This window comes from Spinacia oleracea, chromosome 3 (assembly GCF_020520425.1).
Source record: "Spinacia oleracea cultivar Varoflay chromosome 3, BTI_SOV_V1, whole genome shotgun sequence".
Classification (NCBI taxonomy): domain Eukaryota; kingdom Viridiplantae; phylum Streptophyta; class Magnoliopsida; order Caryophyllales; family Amaranthaceae; genus Spinacia; species Spinacia oleracea.
The window spans coordinates 12,778,030-12,800,097 of NC_079489.1; the positions used below are offsets into that span (position 1 = coordinate 12,778,030).

At 35.9% G+C, this 22,068-nt stretch overlaps 1 protein-coding gene across 1 annotated transcript; it reads right to left on the minus strand.

The window, feature by feature from the left end:
- Positions 1 to 553: 553 nt before the first annotated feature.
- LOC110779219 (albumin-2) lies at positions 554 to 3,395 on the minus strand. Its single transcript, XM_021983753.2, has 3 exons — positions 3,240 to 3,395; positions 2,465 to 2,733; positions 554 to 1,176 (listed from the first exon to the last, which is right to left on the minus strand). Exons 2-3 carry the CDS (start codon positions 2,706 to 2,708, stop codon positions 728 to 730), a joined length of 693 nt encoding a protein of 230 aa, XP_021839445.1. The 5' UTR covers positions 2,709 to 2,733; positions 3,240 to 3,395; the 3' UTR covers positions 554 to 727.
- Between the last annotated feature and the right edge of the window lie 18,673 nt (positions 3,396 to 22,068).

The following is a 22,068-nucleotide window of genomic DNA, read 5'->3' on the forward strand; positions in this document are numbered from 1 at the left end:
TTATTTTTGGAAAAATAAGTTCAGATAACTTCAGTTATGTTCAAATAAGTTCAGATAAGATAAGTTCAGATAAGATAAGGGCTGACCAAATACAACTTATAACTAAATAAGTTTTAATAAGTTAAGATAAGTTCAGATAAGTTCTGATAAATTGGAAAAAATAAGTGAAAATCAGGTGAATAGAATGCACCTTAAATCTTGCTGAATCAGTTTCAAACAAAATATCGGGTGGGGTGGGGGATCAACAAACAGGAAGTTGGATACAAATTATTAAAATTTTCCTTTGCTTCCTTTGCTAGCCCATTGCTAATCTGTTTGACTCCCTTCCCTCAAATACTATGCATTAATCCGCGACCAACTGTTCTTGCGTAAGACAAATTTGCGTACTCTTGAAAACTCGTTACCCGAGTCAAACCGAACTGAATATCCGGGTAACCGGTTTACCGGTTAACCGATTTTATGAATACGGTTTAGGGTCGAGTAAATGACGACGCAAAATTAACGGTTAACCAAGCCCGGTTTTGCATATCCCTAGCCACAATGACAATACAAATTGCTAAATAGAAAAGGGAAATTACCCTTCGATATTAACCAGCAGGGCAAGACCTCATTAATAATGTACGATAAAAACAAATTGACAATCCTTTTTTCTTGGTTAAAGGGTACATGACGAAATTAAAGAGCATCCATATCATATGCGCATATTAATTAGTGGAGTATGTTGTATTTACAATCTCCGAGGCAAGATCTTATGTAAACCCATCCAATAATCTTTGATTTTCCCTGACCTAATCATGACATCGATTCTCATGCCGGGACTGAATCTGATACGAGCATAAGAATCTCCTTTAAAAACATATGCTTGATGAGAAACGTGAGAAGCAAAAGAAGCATCAATTCCATGTTCAAAGATAGTGCCTCTAAAGCAAGGCCAACCTTGACGTATTGTACCACTGCTAATAAGCTGACCATTAGCACTATAATTGATTCGAGCATATTGATCGTCCTTGAAGAGGTACGCCTCGAAAGGACGCGATGACTCAAACGCAGCGTCTATCCCGTTTGCAAAAACCGTCCCCGTCAAGAAAGGGAACATCTCCACGATGGGCATCGGCCCGTCGAGGATCTTGTTGTGGGGAGAGTATACACCGTAGTACCATTTGGCACATCCGTTACCTAAGCACAAACTCTTAGTTACATTCCGTGTGCAATAAATACGGTAAAAAAATATAGTATGTAAAATTAGCTCAAAATACTTGAAACTTACCCGATACAATGAAAATTTTATTTATTTATTTAGTGAAAAAGTTTTTCTTTTTATGAAAATGATAAAGGTCGCAACATGCGACCTTTAAGCCGTGTCACAATGATGACATGGCATGCTTATGTGTCATGATTTAAATTGGAAACTAAAATATTTAACTTATATAATCTATTATATATGTTTCAAAAAAAGGTAGGAAAATCTTAATATTCTGATTTGTTTCCTTCTTTACATCAATTACCTAATTTATATATTTTTATAGTAAAAATATTGCATTGATAGTAAAATATTTATGATGACGCATAGCATACGTGGCGCTTATATGTACCAATTAAACTGCGACATGTAAGATTGCGACAACTAAATGTTGTCGCAACTTGCGACCTTTATCATCACCCTTCTTTTTAATACTTCTTGCTTTCTTATTTAATGACACAATTTGGCTTTTGATACTATTCATATAATCTACTTTGACTATCAATTGTGATTTATACATAAGAAAAAAAATATATAGCCATATTGGTTTATTGTTATAATCGTCTCATTGTATATATCTATAATATCAACTTTCTATAATTTTAACTCATTGATAATTAACGATATTAATGGTTGAATTATAGAATAGAGTACGGCGTGGATCAACCGGAAGTATTGCATTGGCAACAAAATAAAAAATTGTGTCAACTAAAAAAGAACGAAGAAGCATAAATTATCCTCTGCAAAATTACTCATAATATATACGTAGTATGTACTTATATAACCATGTAACCCTTTAAAAAAGTTTATCCATAAAAATTACTACTTGTGATTCAAAATTATCTTTATACTTTCAGTTTAAATCCGTTTTATAATGTTATTTATATCGTGTTTTATACTATTTTTTGACATTAAATCTTACATCTCTTACTCTACACCATTTATCACTTTTCACACCGTTTCTCTTACTTTATTCATTTTTTTTCTTACAATCTTCCATCTTTTTACATTATTTCACATATTTTATCCATCTATATTCACCTATTTTTATACACATTTTTTTTCCCTTTTTATAAGATCAATTTAAAACGAATGTAGTACTTCATAATATAAAAAGTGAATCAAAACATAAAACATATTAAAAGTTAAATAAAAACTGAGTAAAATCACTCCAGTATAAAATATATTTATTATACACAGGATACGCACAAAACATTTTATTACCTAAGAATATGTAGGCGATTCCGAGGTCGTGAGATGAGAATGCAGAGTCTATCCCCTCTTCAAATATAGTGAACTTGAGGGATGAAAACACATCGCATGTACGAGCTGGTCCGTACAGTATCTTGTCGTGTTTCTTACCGGGTGCGTAGTCGCTTAGAACATACTCATTTCGCATGAATATGTAGACTTCGTTTTCACGAACTGACTTGAATGCAGCTGTGATTACTTTCAGGTCGCTTGACATCTTTATTTTCTTGCTTGATGATCACCTGCATATCGTCGAAGACGGTCTCTCGATCAATCAGAAACGGGAAGGGCTAATTACATGGTTATCAAGTCAATTATATATGAACTACAAAGCTTACTCCAACAAAATAATAGTTTTCCGTGATATCATCTGAGATGCACTTAGTAAAGTTAACCCGAAATTTAGAATCAAACGTTCATAATCCAATTAAAGGTAGTCCTATTTAACAAATTCGCAATGTTTTTAATACAACCTAGCTCGCACACAGTTGTACAAAAGAAATTAATTAAGGTGGATTAATTTAAACATGTAAGCTATGAACCTATAGTACACATACATGCCCTCACTTTTAACCATTATGCCAAAGTATTTCGATTATCTATGAAATCATATATCATTATTCCCTCCCTAATAAAGAGTATGAAACAAAAACATGACTGATGTAATTGCATATCTAAAAACAAATATGAAGATCATCATTATAAAACGGACGTAGTAAAATGTAGAAAGAAGGAAAGAAAGAGTTACCGTTTAAAACTTGTTCCAGAGAACCTCTCTACCAGTAGTCAGAAGAGTAATGAAGAACGATGATTTTGACATGGGAGCATGTATGATCGATCTTGCTTTTATGGATGGCGCACAAGGGGTAATTTAGTAAACTCGGCTATTTTCAACCCAAAGGGAATCCAAAACTACGCAAATGGGCGTTTAATTTACGCTGTGTTCAAAAGTTAACTAAAATTTTTATCGAATGAAAAGTTCGTCACAAAAGACAAAAAGTTTAACTAAATTTTTTTAAAAGACATTCCATTGGGTCACTTTTAGGACGAATGATTTTTTAAAAGAAAAGGTGTAAAGAAGAAGGGAAAAAAAATTAAAACAGAACTTACCCCATTCTTCGACGTTTGGTCAAACTTTCGGCTTACCGGACACTTGTCATTACTAAAACTTCGCTTGAAAAAATTGTCACAAAGAATCATTTAAATAAAAAATTACAAACTTTTATGTAAAGCGGTCTTACACAAAAGACTATCTTGGTGCCATATAAGTTAAATAATGAAATCAATTAGTTAAACACTGCACCTAATTAGTTAAGCACTGAAACTAATAAGTTAAGAACTAAAACTAATTAGTTAATAAATGAAACCAATTAGTTAAGCAATCAAAGTGGTATTTCCGGTAAGGCGGTGATATGGGATGATCATGATATTATAAATATCATAGTTTTGGCGGGAAAGTTAGTTGCAAGAGTTAATTAGTTAAAAACAGTTAGCTAGCTTTTAAATAATTTCCCTTAATTCTAGGAAGTTGTTAGAAGGTTGTTAGCTGATTCCTTATGACAGCTTATATAAGGCATCATTCATTGTATTTGTTAATCAATGAATATAATAACAACTTCTACTCTCTCCCTCTTCTTCCTCTCCTTTCTTTCTACGCAAGTTTCCCTTCTTCTTCTCTCATCTATTTCTTAAACTGACACCATTAGTGGAGAGCTGAGAGCTCCCATATCATTGGTATCAGAGCCAACGCTGCCACACTCTCTCAAATTCTGTAATCACTTCGCCTAGACCTGGCTCCTACTGCTACAAGGAAGCGAGCAGCCATGGAAGAACAATTTAGGAATCTGGAAAAGAGATTGGAAGAAAAAAATTCCAAACTCGAAGATCAGAACAAGAGAATGGATGAAAAGTTTGATGAGTTGATGAAGTTCATGCAAGCTTTCAAGGATTCTGGAAATAGTAATGAAGATACCTCCACAAACAGTCACATATCTAATTCAACCAGATCACTAGGTATGAATCCTAAGCTGAATTTCCCTAAATTCGATGGCACTAATCCTAGGAATTGGGTTAAGAAGTGCTGCAAATACTTTTCATTATGCAAAATTCCTGATGAGCAGAAAGTGGATTTGGCTTCATTGAATGTGATTGATAAGGTTGAAGGATGGATGATGAACTATTTATCTGTTAGGAAAAGCATGATAGTTGACTGGAATGATTTTGTAGCTGACCTGTATGCTAGATTTAGAGATGATTCTGCGCATAATGTGGTAGAAAATTTTAACAAATTACAGCAGACTGGTTCATTAGAAGAGTATATTGATGAATTTGAGAATTTGAGGTCCATTATGATGATGAACAACCATATTCTGCCTGATGCTTACATGCTTGAGAGTTTTATTGGTGGACTCAAACCCACAGTCAAACCCTTTGTGAAAGCCCTCAGACCTGGTTCAATTGCTGATGCTATAGACATAGCTAGATTACAGGAGGAGAACCTGACAGCAATGGGTCACAAACCTACCTACAAACAGCCTTATTACAGCCCTAAACCCTTACAATCCATTCCACTTATACCTAGCAACAAACCACCCTTATTACCTACTCCAACAAATAAGCCAAACACAACCTTATCTCTTACCAAATATCCCCACCAAAAACCCAAGAACTTCAAATATATTCCTGCTGATGTGAGACAAGAGAAAATTGCAAAAGGATTGTGCTATTACTGTGATGCTCCTTATGATAGGAATCACAAGTGCCAATTCAAAGAGCCATAATTATTCACTGTTGAGATTGTGGGAGATGAAGTTGAGGAGGTTAGTGAGGATGATGATGGAGATATGGGAGAAACAAACATCACTGAACCATTAATTTCCATGAGTGCACTTTCTGGAAGTCAAGGGTATGAGGGTTAGGGGTGTGGTACAGGGCAAACCAATTCAGATATTGGTTGATTCTGGTAGCACATATAACTTTGTGGATCTTAGCATAGCTCAAAAATTGGGTTGCAAAGTGAAAACTATCCCACCTCAAGCAATTACAGTAGCTGATGGGAACCATCTAGCTTGCCAACACATTTGCAAAGGTTTCACATGGACTATGCAGGGCATCAGTTTTGAAGCAGATGTTTTACTGATTCCTTTAGGTAGTTGTGATATGGTGTTGGGAGTTCAATGGCTTAGCTTATTGGGGCCTATCTCTGGGGATTTCATGCAGCTTCACATGGAGTTTTGCTTTAATGGCAAAACTGTTCTCCTTAAGGGCATTCCAAGCAAGAAGCTGAAAGTTATTGAAGGAGAGCCATCTTCCAAGGTATTTTCTACAGCTGTCCAGTTGTGTTTAATTCAAGTACAAGATCAGTCTAGTGGTGGTTCAGTAGCTTCTAATCCACAAACTCTGGTTGCTGAAGAATTAAAAGAATTACAGCTTACTTACCACATGGTATTTGAGGATCTTGTGGAATTACCTCCTTTAAGGGGAGTGTTTGATCACCCAATTCCCTTGTTACCAGATGCCACACCTGTGAACATAAGACCCTATAGATATCCTTTGAAACAAAGAGATATTATTGAGAAACTAGTGCACACTACAAGAAAAACTTTCATTCGCGACCAAACATTACGACCATAAGCGTTTCTCGTCGTAACAAATCAACATCTACAACGAGTTTTTTAAGTGGTCGCAAATAGCGTCATTAGTTACAACCAAGCTACAATCTCGTTGTAATTACAAATATTCTCGTCGTTAAAAATATGAAAATTTCGCAAAAAGTAAAGCGGGATTTTTTCCCGGGCCTGCAATCAATCCTACGACGACCTATGTTTCAATTACGACAAGTGAACTTGTCGTAAACTCGTAATTGTCAAATTTAATTTTTTTTAATTAAAAAAAAGCTTCAAATTACCCAAATAACTAATTAAGTAGAAAAGAAAAAAAAAAAAAAAAAAAAGCAGAACTCACAAAAGAAACCTTCTTCTCTTACGTATCTCACTATCTCCTCTCCTCTCTCCAACAAACATGGCAGTCAAATTCCTTATACCCTAATTCTCATTACTAAATTTCGCCCAGGAACCTCAATTTCTCGCTCTAACCGAATAGATCTGCTCATTATTTTGGTTTCACTTCGCATTATTGAGTCAGCGATTCCAAATTTCACTTCGCAGATTGTGAAGAAAAGTGTGAAATTCGCTCTCCATATTCGAGGATCTTGAACTTTTTCGAGTAAGACTCGTTTATAATTGTGTTAATTATGCTTTATTTTCCTTTTCGTTTTTAGTGTTATTTTCCTTTTCGTTATCGCCTCCAACCCTCAATCCTGATGAACTCGCTATTTCAAAAGTGGGTCTTCGAGTACTACCTGGGTTTTGGGCTCGTTACTAAGCTAATTGGTTGTTGTTGAGTTTTTACATGAGATATCGTAGATGGGTCTTTAATTCCTAAAAGAATAACTTATTAGAATACATAGCTTGATGAGAAATCTCTGAATATCGTCTTTTTCTGTATGATGAAGTAATTTTTGTGCCCTTTAGATGAGAAACAACCCTCTGTTTGTCTAATGCAAAATTGCAGAGGTTGATTAAAATGGTGTTGTTAATGTTATTGTTGAATACAATGTTGGCTCGATCAGCAGTCTCTTATCAGAGGGCTTGCAGGTTGGAGCTTCGTTGCAACCTTCGGTGTGTTATTGTTTTTCTTTATATCACTAGTAGAAAAAACCCTTATTGCAGCGGGCTTTTAGACCCCTGTTGCAGCGTACATCGTATGCTGCAACTGGGGGGCCTGCAACAAGTCTGAACTTGTTGCAGCGTACAATGTTCGCTGCAAAAAGTACTTTTTTGCAGCGTACATATGCATGTACGCTGCAACAAGTGTCAAAATTTTGGCAAAAATAGTGACTTGTTGCAGCGTACAAAGAAGTCTACGCTGCAAAAAACTCCACTTGTTGCAGGGTACATCTATTTGTACGCTGCAACAAGTCTGAAAATTTGCCAAAATTTACACCCTTGTTGCAGCGTACACATATATATGTACGCTGCAACAAACAATTTTGGCGGGAAAATTCTAATTTTGTTGAGGGACTTTGCACCAAATATAGAAACCTGTCATAACAATAATAGAATATCGCAACCTGTATAACAAATATATAAACAATAACTGTAGTTTTGTATATATTCCAAAATCAAAGTGCACGTACTGATACATTTAAATATATGTACATTCCAATTTCAACGTACGCATACATTTTAATACAAAATATTGTTCTATAACATCTAAGCCAACTCGATCAAACGCGCTCAGGCCAATAATAAATACTTGCTGGTAAAAAACTTAGCCCATTGCTCACGAACCACATCAATTTCCTCACTAGCATAAGGCGCATTCCTCGTAGTGTAGACCTTCAAAAACAAAAATTTGATGGGAGCATTAGATTAAATGTCATTTTAGTCTAAATATGAACTATAACGACCCAATGATCCTTAAATGTGCATAAATAGATTGAAATGAGTATTTGAAAACTTTAAAAATAAGCATATTAAACATGTAATAAGTTTGAAATAAGTCATTAGGTTCTTTAGTTCACAGTTGGGAACGAAAATGTCATTTTAGTCTAAATATGACCTATAACGACCCAATGAGCCATAAATGTGCTTAAATAGATTGGAAAGAGTCTTGGAAACTTAAAACTAAGCATATTAATAATGTAAAGGGTTTAAAATGAGTCTTTAGGTTCTTTAGTTCAAGGTTAGGAGCGAAAATGTCTCATTTTAGCCTAAATATGACCTATAACGACCAAACAAGTCTCAAATGTGCATAATAGATAGGATTGAGTCTTGAAAAGTTAAAAATAATCATATGAATCATGTAATAAGTTTGAAATTAGTTTTTAAGTTCGTTAGATCAAAGTTGGGAGCGAAAATGTCATTTTAGCCTAAATATGACCTATAACGGCCAAAGAAGTCTCGAATGTGCATAAATAGATTGGATTAAGTCTTGGAAAGTTAAAACTAATCATATAAAACATTTAATATGTTTAAAATGAGTCCTAAGGTTCTTTGTTTCACATTTGGGAGCAAAAAGGCCTCATTTTAGCCTAATATGACCTATAACGACCAAACAAGCCTTAAATTTGCATAAGTAGATTGGAATGAGTGTTAGAAAGTTAAAACTATTCATATTAAACATGTAATAAGTATAAAATGAGTCCTTAGGTTCTTTAGTTCAAAGTTGGGAGGAAAAATGCTTCATTTTAGCCTTAATATGACCTATAACGACCCAATAAGCCTTAAATGTGAATAAATAGATTGAAATGAGTCTTAGAAAGTTAAAAATATGCATATTAATCATGTAAAAGGTTTCAAATGAGTCATTAGATTCTTTAGTTCAATCTTAGGAGCGAAAATGTCTCATTTTAGCCTAAATATGACCTATAACGACCAAACAAGTCTCAAATGTGCATAATAGATCGGATTGAGTCTTGAAAAGTTAAAAATAATCATATGAATCATGTAATAAGTTTGAAATTAGTTTTTAAGTTCGTTAGATCAAAGTTGGGAGCGAAAATGTCATTTTAGCCTAAATATGACCTATAACGGCCAAAGAAGTCTCGAATGTGCATAAATAGATTGGATTAAGTCTTGGAAAGTTAAAACTAATCATACAAAACATTTAATATGTTTAAAATGAGTCCTAAGGTTCTTTATTTCATGTTTGGGAGCAAAATAGCCTCATTTTAGCTTAATATGACCTATAACGACCAAACAAGCCTTAAATTTGCATAATTAGATTGGAATGAGTGTTAGAAAGTTAAAACTATTCATATTAAACATGTAATAAGTATAAAATGAGTCCTTAAGTTCTTTAGTTCAAAGTTGGGAGGGAAAATGCTTCATTTTAGCCTTAATATGACCTATAACGACCCAATAAGCCTTAAATGTGAATAAATAGATTGAAATGAGTCTCAGAAAGTTAAAACTATGCATATTAATCATGTAAAAGGTTTCAAATGAGTCATTAGATTCTTTAGTTCAATCTTAGGAGCGAAAATGTCTCATTTTAGCCTAAATATGACCTATAACGACCAAACAAGTCTCAAATGTGCATAATAGATCGGATTGAGTCTTGAAAAGTTAAAAATAATCATATGAATCATGTAATAAGTTTGAAATTAGTTTTTAAGTTCGTTAGATCAAAGTTGGGAGCGAAAATGTCATTTTAGCCTAAATATGACCTATAACGGCCAAAGAAGTCTCGAATGTGCATAAATAGATTGGATTAAGTCTTGGAAAGTTAAAAATAATCATATAAAACATTTAATATATTTAAAATGAGTCCTAAGGTTCTTTATTTCATATTTGGGAGCAAAAAAGCCTCATTTTAGCCTAATATGACCTATAACGACCAAACAAGCCTTAAATTTGCATAAGTAGATTGGAATGAGTGTTAGAAAGTTAAAACTATTCATATTAAACATGTAATAAGTATAAAATGAGTCCTTAGGTTCTTTAGTTCAAAGTTGGGAGCGAAAATACTTCATTTTAGCCTTAATATGACCTATAACGACCCAATAAGCCTTAAATGTGAATAAATAGATTGAAATGAGTCTTAGAAAGTTAAAACTATGCATATTAATCATGTAAAAGGTTTCAAATGAGTCATTAGATTCTTTAGTTCAATCTTAGGAGTGAAAATGTCGCATTTTAGCCTAAATATGACCTATAACGACCAAACAAGTCCCAAATGTGCATAATAGATCGGATTAAGTCTTGAAAAGTTAAAAATAATCATATGAATCATGTAATAAGTTTGAAATTAGTTTTTAAGTTCGTTAGATCAAAGTTGGGAGCGAAAATGTCATTTTAGCCTAAATATGACCTATAACGGCCAAAGAAGTCTCGAATGTGCATAAATAGATTGGATTAAGTCTTGGAAAGTTAAAACTAATCATACAAAACATTTAATATGTTTAAAATGAGTCCTAAGGTTCTTTATTTCATATTTGGGAGCAAAAAAGCCTCATTTTAGCCTAATATGACCTATAACGACCAAACAAGCCTTAAATTTGCATAAGTAGATTGGAATGAGTGTTAGAAAGTTAAAACTATTCATATTAAACATGTAATAAGTATAAAATGAGTCCTTAGGTTCTTTAGTTCAAAGTTGGGAGCGAAAATGCTTCATTTTAGCCTTAATATGACCTATAACGACCCAATAAGCCTTAAATGTGAATAAATAGATTGAAATGAGTCTTAGAAAGTTAAAAATATGCATATTAATCATGTAAAAGGTTTAAAATGAGTCATTAGATTCTTTAGTTCAATGTTCGGAGCAAAAATGTCATTTGAGCCTAAATATAGCCTATAACGACCCAATGAGCCTTAAATGTGCATAAATACATTGCAAAGAGTCTTGGAAACTTAAAACTAAGCACATTTATCATGTAATAAGTTTGAAATGAGTCATAAGATTCTTTAGTTCAAGTTGGGGACGAAAATATCATTTTAGCCAAACTATCTAGTATATGTAGCAGATACAAAAGAGTACAACTGACCCTCAGACGAAGGTCCATGGTCATTTTTACAGCTTCTGAAGTTCTGATGTTTGAACCATGAACTGAAACAACTAGGTGATATTCATTTGTTTGCTGTATTCAGACAGCAGGAAATTGTATTTGTTACCCAAACTACAAGGTACACAACACACACTGATACAAAGCCAACTAAAAACAAGTAGCTAGGATCTTTCACAGTTCACCACACTACCAAGCCATAAGCTACTACTAAAGCATATATACATACCCTTAAACAAAACCCAACACTTAAATCAGATATATATTACTCACTGCATAACGAGTTCACAAGTTCAATCCCACCTGAAGTGCGGCCAAAGTAAGAATTATAAATATTAATTCGGAAAAAATGCGTAGATACCTTGTTATAGCTTTTGAGTGCATTTGTCGCCTTGTAAATCTCATATTCCATGGACTGGCTCCACGGAAAATTCAGCCAAGATCTCAAGGTACTGAGATCAGTCAAATCATAGGTTGGCAACTGTGCAGCACGGCTAACTTGGTCCATCAAATACCCCTGCACAAACTCCAAACGCACACATCAAACGTCACAGACTCGCTGTGGATCTGAAATACGGAACTTTGCATGCAATAGAGTCCTCCCCTTTGAGCATTCGCTGCAGAACTTATCTGGAACAACTCTGAGCAAATATTTAGAGACTGATGGACATGCTCACCAGTATTCGATGTTCGCGTGAGGAGGAAAACCGGTCAGACAGCAGCCCAAATTGTTGGCTATCCTAGTTGTATCTCATTATGGAAAATGCAAGTAACTGATGTGCAGATCAGTACGTGCAGATCAGTAGCCAGCTTAGCTGCCACAACTTTGAGATTGGGACCTTGCGCCTGCTCACTCTACCATAAACAACATTGAAGTTCAGGTGTTGCTGCAGATCAATCTAGATCAACATTGAAGTCAAGGTGTTGCTGCAGATCAATCCAGAGCAACCCAATTGAAAGAATTAGCCAAAATTGCACAAAAATAAATAAATAAAACAGTAATTAAGATCTGTAATAGGCTTCATAACCAACACATGTCGATTATTAAAGAAAAAAGGTAGGGAAATTTGCAGCAACAACAGAAAAGCGAATCATAGCATGCTTATCTCTTAATGAAAAACAAGGCTAAACAACAACAGCTATTTCAGTCAATGAATATAATCTTGAATAACATAAACCATTATAACCCAATGTATTACCATGAAGCATAAACATTAAACACCAATGGTCCAATACAATCATAATCCACACACATTTCATACCAAGCTTGAGTCAAGTAAACTGATACATTTACCAAAATATGAATCTCTGAAGTCTAAAATGCAATAATGAAGGCATTCCCCATTATATTAATAAACCGTCATATAAATGTCCCCAAGTTAAATTAACAATCAAAATCGGAAAAAAATCAAACCCTAACAATCAAAATCGGAAAAAATGTATCAATTAACACAAAAAATAAGAATAATTTATATAATCAAACCCTAAAAATACGAAATTAGGGGAAAAATCAATAATTGACTGAAAGCAAACCCTAAAAATACGAAATTAGGGAAAAACAAATACAAAAAGTTAGAAAACTATACCTCCTCAAACAGATTCGCGCAGGAGAGAGTAAGGGATCGAAATACTTGGGACTGAGACGGCGAGAACAGAACGCGATGGGGGAGATGAGGCGAGAACACAGACCCATCGGCGAAGACAGCGACGCAGGGCCGAGCAACGCCTGAGTTCGACGGCTGAGTTCGACGGCGGCTGAGTTCGAAGGCTGAGGTCGAAGGCCAGATCCTTGGAGAGAAGGAGTCAAAATATTTTGAAACGCGGACTTGTTGCAGGGGGCAATAGCATGTACGCTGCGACAAAGTCTAGATGTTATTGTGGGCTTTTATTTTGTACGTTGCAACATACACTTTCGCTGCGAACAATTAAAATGTACGCTGCAATAACCCTTTAAAGGATTTGACCCGCGTTGACCGACTGGGTATTGAAGCGTATTAAGACATGTACGCTGCAACAAGGGGGATGCAACAAGGGTTTTTTCTACTAGTGTATTATCCTGAAATAAGCCAAATTTCTTAATAATTTGGTTATGTCAGGTGACATTTCTAGCTACTGCCAACTACCATTGAACTGAACATTTCCACCGCGCAATTCACACCCCTTTAAACAATTACAAAAGTGATGCAACTTTGGATTTAGTTTCTTACCCACAAAATTCTATGCTTGAAAATACATTTTCCTCCAAACTGGGTAAGTAACAACTTTTAGGTTAGTAAAAGTGTCTCTTTTATACCTTTAATCTATATGTTTTGCTTTGCTGCTAGCTAATTTGTATGAACAATTATAATGTTAGAATGGTGTAGAGGCTTTTGTTTGTGTTACTGATATTCTGCCCTTTTTCTTTGTTTCTCTTTCTTACCAGCACATTCTATAATTATATTTGTTTAGGAAATGCCAATGTTATAGTTTTGTTAACTAACTTGTTAGTACCCTTTTATTGTTAAAGTCAGGTTGTTCTAAATGGCACCAGTTGGAAGAAAGGCTACATTTCTTGCACCTGGGAGTCCTGGTTTAAGGCGTAATTTAGGGTTGAAAGTTCATTCCTTCCTGGAGTAAAAAGCTAAAGCACCCTCAAACACTACGACAAGCAATGATAATCAAGATGCAAATATTCCCGAGGAACTATCAGTGAAGCACCCATGGAAGAGGAGATGTCACATGCAAGTCTCCTTCAATCTCTTCGTGAGGACGTCGGAAATGATGACAATGATATGTTACAAAGATTCATAATAATGCAACCCTTTCTAACTTCCTTGAGCAGCAAAAATGCTTCACAAGATGCCTCAACGACCAAGATGAAGGTATTATACTATTATGTTAACTTTAGACATGCAATTAGCAAAATGTTATCATGTTCATAATTGTTCTAGGGTCTGTTTAGTATCCTGTCAGGGTCTGATTGATGGGCACTATAGGTCAGGATGTTTTTTGTAGCAAGTTGACCAGGGTTGACTTTGTTTTGTTGGGTTCAAGCAATCTGCTTTGCGGGCAGGTGTTGGGGATGATTCGTAGTCTGTTGCTATTGTTCTGAGTTTCTTTGGTATTCAGTTTTGAGCTCCCTTTTGATGGAAATTTGTTGGTGTAGCCTGCCTCTTTTCTTTGACAATTATGATCAACCTTGGTAAAGTACCTTGGTAGAGTACCTTGGTAGAGTTGACTGTTAGTTTTGTGCCTTGTCAATATATTACTTACTCTGCCTATATGCAACAACCTAGCGTTGGACCGTTGGTGACCAAGAAATTCCTGATGTTAGTTAAAGATTAAGGTACACAAATTCTAACTATGCCCTTTATTTTTGCCATTTATTTTCAGTTCGTTTTTGATAGTTCTAAAAGCCAATTCTGATGGAAGAAGGGGAATACCAATAATCATTTTAAAGTGTAGTTGTTCTAAAATAATTATAAACTCTCATAAATGATATTATTTTTTATTTACTTAATTGTATGCACTCTGTTCTTTGATAGACCATGTATAGTGTAAATTACTAGGAACTTACAGGATAGAGAAAAAAGAAGAGAAGTATATATTAGCCAAGATCACCAGTTCATGACTTCATGTCCATCAAGATGAATCATATATAGTTCATGTCCATGCTAAATTTTGTTTTAAACAGCTTAATCAGTTATCTTCGTGAATAAAAATCTCCTTGCTTGGGTTTCTGAAGTTCTAAACCCTCATATATTATACGGAGTAGTTGGTGTTCAATGTTTCATCTCATTGCTTCAGCCCTTAGCTGGGTAATTAAATTTAAGTTCTTGTTAGTATTAAATATTGGTACGCCATCCTAGCTTTAATTATATTCCAAGATAAAAAATTCCTTCCGGAATTAGTATGACACATGTTGCGGGATTCCAAGTGTAATTGGATGCAATGAATGAAGAAGTAAATATGTTTGATCACCCTTATATATTGTTCTTGCTGTAATTGTGGTCATATTTTTTATTTTCTATCATTTAAATCATAGTCTTGTTTTGTTGTCCATCTTAATCATTCCTATTTTATATATGAATGCAGGCACTTCATGACTAATGGGGCATTATTCAGCATAATAGTTCAAGGCTTAACATGGAGATTGGTTGTATCTTCCATCTAATTAATTGTAGCTTGTAATACTTTTGGCATACTCTAATATTAGCTTGTGAATGTGATGGGGTTTGTTTTTTTCATTAGGGAGCACAATATATCCCTTTGTAGGTAATGTACTGTAATCGACTTATTTTTGTTAAATGAAAATTAGTGTTTGAGGTTATTATATTAAGGTGTATTGTAATATTTGAGTTTCGCAGGTTATTTTATTTATCATTGATACATACGATAGATAAAATAGAATTGTCGAACCAAAACAGTGGTCGCAAGAAAAACTAGGTTCATTCTTCTCGTTAATTATAAATCTTGTTACGACGAGAAATATGGTCGCAATTATGAAGTTATAGGCCATGAAAATAAATATTTTAACCACTTAAAATAGAGGTTGCGACGAGAAATCTCGTCGCAGATAAAACTAGTTGCGACAAGGTTAGACTCTCGTCATAAAAAACTACTTACGACGACCTTAATAATCTCGTCGTAAAAGTATCAATACTTTTCGCGACGGAGCCTTTAGCGACGACTGGCGACCATGCGCATTTCTCGTCGTAAAAGACCTTTTACGACCAAAATGAGCCTTTTTACGACCGGATTACTCGTCGTTAATGAGAGTTTTTCTTGTAGTGGCAAGAGATGCTGGATAGGGGCATAATTCAAACTAGTGCTTCTCCCTTTGCTTCTCCTGTAGTCTTAGTTGGAAAGAAAGATGGCACTTGGAGATTGTGTGTAGACTACAGGGAGTTGAACAATAGAAATGTCAAAAACAAGTTCCCTATTCCAGTTATTGATGAGCTGTTGGATGAACTTTCTGGTGCTGCTGTGTTTTCTAAGTTAGATCTTAGGTCTGGTTATCATCAGATGAGAGTTCACCCACCTGATGTATACAAAACAGCTTTTAAAACACACACTGGCCATTATGAATTCTTAGTTATGCCATTTGGCTTGACTAATGCACCTGCTAGTTTTCAGAACTGGATGAATCAAGTTTATAAGCCTCTCTTAAGGAAATGTGTGTTAGTCTTCTTTGATGACATCTTGGTGTATAGCAAAACTCTGGAAGAGCATTGGACTCACTTAGCCTTAGTGTTTGAATTAATGAAGTCTAACCACATGTTTGCCAAGCTGAGCAAGTGTGTGTTTGCTACAGACAAGGTTGAGTATTTGGGACATTATATTTCAGCTGCTGGAGTTCAAACTGATCCAAATAAGGTGAATGCTGTACAAAGTTGGCATGTTCCCACTACAGTCAAAGATCTAAGAGGGTTTCTAGGATTAGCAGGATACTACAGAAAGTTTGTCAAAAACTATGCATCTATCAGCAAACCATTAACTGATCTCCTCAAAAAGAACAATTTCTCCTGGAATGATCATGCTCAGATTGCATTTGAACATCTCAAAGTTGCATTGGTAACAGCTCCAGTTCTGGCTGTTCCAAACTTTGATAAACAATTTGTTGTGGAAACTGATGCATCTAAGAAGGGCATTGGTGCTGTCCTAATGCAGGAGGGTCACCCTTTGGCTTTCATCAGCAGATCATTAGGTCCAAAATGGCAACAATTGTCTGTATATGAGAAGGAATTGTTAGCCATTGTCTTTGCAGTGCAAAAGTGGGAACAATGTCTTTTAGGGAGCCACTTTCTCATTAAGACTGACCAAAAGAGTTTGAAATGGATGTTACAACAGAAAATTTCCACTCCCTTTCAACAATTTTGGCTTTCTAAGTTGATGGGTTTTGACTATGAAATCCAGTACAAAAGTGGCAAAGAAAATGTGGCTGCTGATGCACTTTCTAGAGTCCATGGTACTGAGATTTTGCTGATGGCAATATCTGTTCTGGATTCCAATCTTTCAGCATTAATTGTGGCTAGTTATCAACTGGATACTACACTAAATGATGCATATTTGGCTCTCTCTGGTGGACAGTTGGTAGATGGGTTTGTGTTACAGAATGGTCTCCTCAAAAAGAAGAATAGAATAGTGGTTGGACCTGATCCAGATCTTAGAAAAAAGATTATTGAGTGGCAACATGCTGCACCTGAAAGTGGACATGGTGGAAGAGAATTGACTGTTTCCAGAGTTAAGTCTATTTTTTCTTGGAAAGGCCTTACTCAAGATGTTAGTGAAGGAAATAATGCCCTTGGTCCAAGTATGCATTCTATGTTAAGTCTAATAAATGCGGTTCAGTATTAATTAACAAGTTAATAATTCAGTGAGATCAAGTGAGCTGAATGCCTAGCTAGAGGCCGCTTCAGTTCAAGTGGAATTAATGATATTAATCCACAGCTTACTCTTGACTGAACCCGTAGGGTCACACAAATAGTACGTAAACGGATCAAGTATTTAATGACATTAAATACTCCATCTATATTCGGAATCGACGGATCTTGGTTTCAGTGGGAGCTGAGATCGTCACAGGCACGAAATGAATACTCCGGAAACGATGATATTGCCGGAAACGGAAATATGGATCGTATCGGAAATATAAATATTATCCAAGTCGTAGATGTTGCCGGAAACGGAAACATGGTACGTATCGGAAAATATTATCGGAAATGGAAATATTGCCGGAATCGGAAATATTGCCGGAAACGGAAATATTGTCAGAATCGGAAATATTATCGGAATCGGAAAATAATTCCGGAAACGGAAATATTAAATATTTGTTCGAAACGGAAATTAATTCCGGAATCGGAAATATTAAATGTTGTTCGTATCGGAAATGAATTCCGTAATCGGGAATTTAATCGGAAGCGTATCGTACGAATTAGCATCGGACGAGGCCCGCTAGACGAAGGCCCAGCACGAAGCCAGGCCATCGCCCAGCGAGCCGCACGCAGCAACGCACGCCTCGACCAGGCTCAGCGCAAGGCCAGGCCCAGCCAAGGGGCGCGCGCGCGCGCAGCACCGCACATGGGCTGTGCGCTTGTCGTGGGCCGCAAGGCCTGCGCGGGTGCACTGCTTGTACGATGCGTGTGCGGGAAATCCTAATTCTATTAGGATTCGTGCGAAGATTAAAATCCTAATCTTATTAGAATTGCTTTGTTATTTAGAGTCCTAATAAAGTTCTAATTAACAAATCCACATCCTAGTAGGATTACAATTCCTTTTCCATACCTCTATCAATAAGGGCCTAGGGTCATTATTTATTTACAAGTTTTCAAGTATTCAAAGCTAGGATTTTTAAGCAGAAAAATCAGCCATAACTCTTGCCCATTTAGCCGAAAATAAGTAGTACCTTAAGGGCGATTCTAGTTGGTCAATCTTAAGGCGGATCCGGACGTGCTGTGGACTATCTACGGAGGGACGACACTTGGAGTCCTAAAGACTTGTTCTTGTTCGGTTCGGGCGCAGCTAGGGAAGGCACGCAGCAAAGAGTATGCATCTAAACTATGCTAAATGATTATGTGTACATAATATGCTTTCCTGGCTTTATGGTTTTTTCCGCATGATTTATGAATTGTCATATGTATCATAACCTAACAGTGGTATCAGAGCCTCTTATTATTTTCATAATCTAAATTGCATGAACATGGTTAAATATTACAAATTTGCAAGAATTAAAAGGGGTGATTAATTTTCGTAATTGTTAATTAATTGTAAATTGCGTTTATTTAATTATACGTACGCAGTTTTTCGGCAGTTTCTTCGTTACTCATCCAAATCGAGTGATTTTTGTGTCAATTCCGCATGTAAAAGGCATTCTAAAATTTTGACAAAAATAATAATTTTCGGCCGAACCCAGAATTCTCAAATTCGAAGCCTAACTATGACTTTTCTGAGGTTTTAGTTTTTCGAATGCAAAATTTCGTAAATTTAAGATGTTAAATTAAATATTTGCGATTCTTGTTGATAAATCTTGAATTTTTGATTGACCTACTGTATATGTTTAACAAGTTTGAATGCCTAACCTTGTTAATTATGCAATCTAATTAGTAATTATGATTAATTTGTTGAAAATTGGAATAATTTAGAATTAATTTGATTTTCATAATTAGTTATAATTTAATTAGATACCTATGATTAAAAACCACCATAAAAATTGTAAATTTAGGTTAAATTTTAAATTTTTATGACCTAGACTCGAATCCATGTTAATCGGAAATCAATTGAATAATAAATTTCGATTTTTCGCCCTAAAATTATGAAATTAATATTATTTATTAATTTGTCATTAATTTTGAATATAAATTTTAAATTTTTATGCGATTCGCTCATATAACTTGCACGCACAAAGCAATGGATGCTACGTGTTACCCTTAAGGGGTGTTATATAGTGCGGGCATGTGACGACGAGCAAGGGAGCTCGTCGCCCATGCGGTATGAAAGCAATGAGCAAGGCCATGGTGCACGAGCACAAGGCAGTAGCCCTACCTTGTGTCGTGGGCTGTGTGCAATGGGCGAATGGGCGAGGGCGAGGGCGAGGGCAAGGCACGAGCAGTCGCGTGTGGGCAGCAAGCGAGCTGCGCCACAGCGCGCACTGCCTCGCGCAAGCGTGCGGAGCCTCGCGCGCAGCGAGCGCAAGCTCGCGTGCCACGAGTGCTGCACCAAGCATCGATCGCTCGCGCGTAGCGAGCGCTTGTTGTGCGTGCGACGAGCGCTGCGCCCAGCGATGGCGTGCGAGTGCTTGTTGCGACGTGCGACGAGCGCTGCGCCCAGCGATGGCGTGCAGTGCTTGTTGCGACGTGCGACGAGCGCTGCGCCCAGCGATGGCGTGCAAGTGCTTGTTGCGCGTGCGACGAGCGCTGCGCCCAGCGATGGCAAGCAGCTCGCTATTGCGACGTGTTACGAGCGCTGCGCCCAGCGATGGGCTGCGGCAGCATGCTCGTGCGTCAAGCGCTGGTGCGCGCAGCGAGCACCAGCTTGCGATGGTGAGCAGCAGCAATGCGACACAGCGCATGGACTGCGCGCACATGGCCAGCGATGGCTGTGTGCGTGTGGCCCATGGGCGTGCGATGCGTGAGGTTGTTGCGTTGCGATTAGATCGTTTTGAAATTTTAATTTGAAATTTTCAGTTTACGTAATTTTAATTAATTTTAAAATTGATAATTTAAATTATTTTCTTGGATTTTAATTTTGAATATTGTAATTATAATAAATTTTATTTATTCTAATTATTTTACTAAAATTTAAATCATGAATTAATTTAAATACGACTGAAATTAAATTAAATTTATGGATTCAATTATGAATTTATATGAGCTTTAAATTTTAATTAAATTTGTATGTTTCCGGTTAGACTAGAAATACATTTTTATGTTTAAAATTAGTAAAGCATATGAATTTATTGGTTTAAGTGGGAGCCCTTTTTAGTCATAAACTCTTGATTGGGTCTACAAATCCTTAAGGTTAAAACAACTTGATTAGAATTAATAAGGACTGAATAATTTGTAGATTATTGGTGCCCTTGATTAATTGCTGCAAATGTTTACGTGATGCATGATGTGTTTTACTAACCAGCTATGTGGGCCATTCATGATAATGAATGGATGAATGGTATGTATTGTATATGTACTGTTTTGCAGGTTATGAAGTGACTAGTATGGCCCAAATAGGATAGAAAATATGGTCTGTGTACCATTAATTTGAATGTAATTGGTCTAAAGTACCAAAGTTGTTTTTCAATTCAAATATGGTCTGCGTACCATCAAATAGTTGTAATTAGTTTTAATTATAGCTTATCCTATTTGAAGAAAATGGTGCCTCCCACGGAGATTTTCAAGACGGACTTTGAAGTTAAAGCTTCAAGATGAAGTCGGGCCATACTAGATCACATTTATCTTATGCATGTTTTAAGTTATTTATTGCTTTTAAATATGTCTTAAAATGCATGAGATCAAAAGCTTGATTATGTTGCATGATTAAGGATTTTAGTTCACTTAAAATCTAACCAACATAGTAAGAGTCTTAAGTTCCAAACTTAAAAATTGAGTTAAAAGGTGCCATGCCAAAATATACACTTGCTTGGATATCCTTTACATCAATCTAGTAATAATTTTCGCTCAGCGAGGTGTTACTTATTGGTCCTAAAGGGGCAAGGTACACAAATAATTGTGAGTACATGTTAGTTTTGGTGAAACTCAACGATATAAGTATGGAGTCCTTTTATGTCGTGGCAAAATCGATAGGTTTACCTAATAAGTTCTTAGACGTACCTATCAACCAAGAATAGTTTCTAGACTATTAGCAAAAGGCTTTTGCTTACCTAAGATGTTTTAGGATTAAGTCGACAAACTGTGCTTAGTTCTTCAATGATTTTAGGATCTTGGAATCATTTTATTCACACCTTCCGGAACACATAACTTGAATAAAATGCTTAATGAACATTGAATTATGCATGTATGCTAGAATTTAAGTTTATTAAGAGAAACTGTGAATGGTTATTTATTTGTTTATTCTTTTCAATTGTAGTTTTAAATATGGCAAACAACAATTCATTCAACATTCGATCAATTCTCGAAAAGGAAAAGTTGAACGGGAAAAACTTCCTTGACTGGCAAAGGAACTTGCAAATAGTTCTTATGCAGGAAGGAAAGGAGTATGTCCTAGAAGAGGCGATGCCCGAAGCCACAGGCGACGGGGTCACTCAGGCAGCCCTCAATCGTTGGATTGATGCCAACAAGGATGTGAAATGTCTAATGCTCGCCACCATGAGTGCAGATCTGCAGAAAACGTTCATCAACTCAGATGCTTTCACAATCATCAGTGAGTTGAAGAACATGTTCCAAGATCTGGCTCGAGTCGAAAGATTCGAGACTCATAGGCAAATTCTTGAGACCAAGCTTAAGAAAGGCGAGCCCGTAAGTCCACATGTTCTCAAAATGATTGGACTCATTGAGAATATGAGTCGGCTGGATCAGCAATT

What these genes read in the sequence shown, in the direction of transcription:
- LOC110779219 (XM_021983753.2), bottom strand. Translation starts at nt 2,708, where the DNA reads ATGTCAAGCGACCTGAAAGTAATCACAGCTGCATTCAAGTCAGTTCGT. An exon ending in AATCGCCTACATATTCTTAG is followed by an intron (nt 1,177 to 2,464) that starts GTAATAAAATGT and finishes GTTTGTGCTTAG; the next exon opens with GTAACGGATGTGCCAAATGG.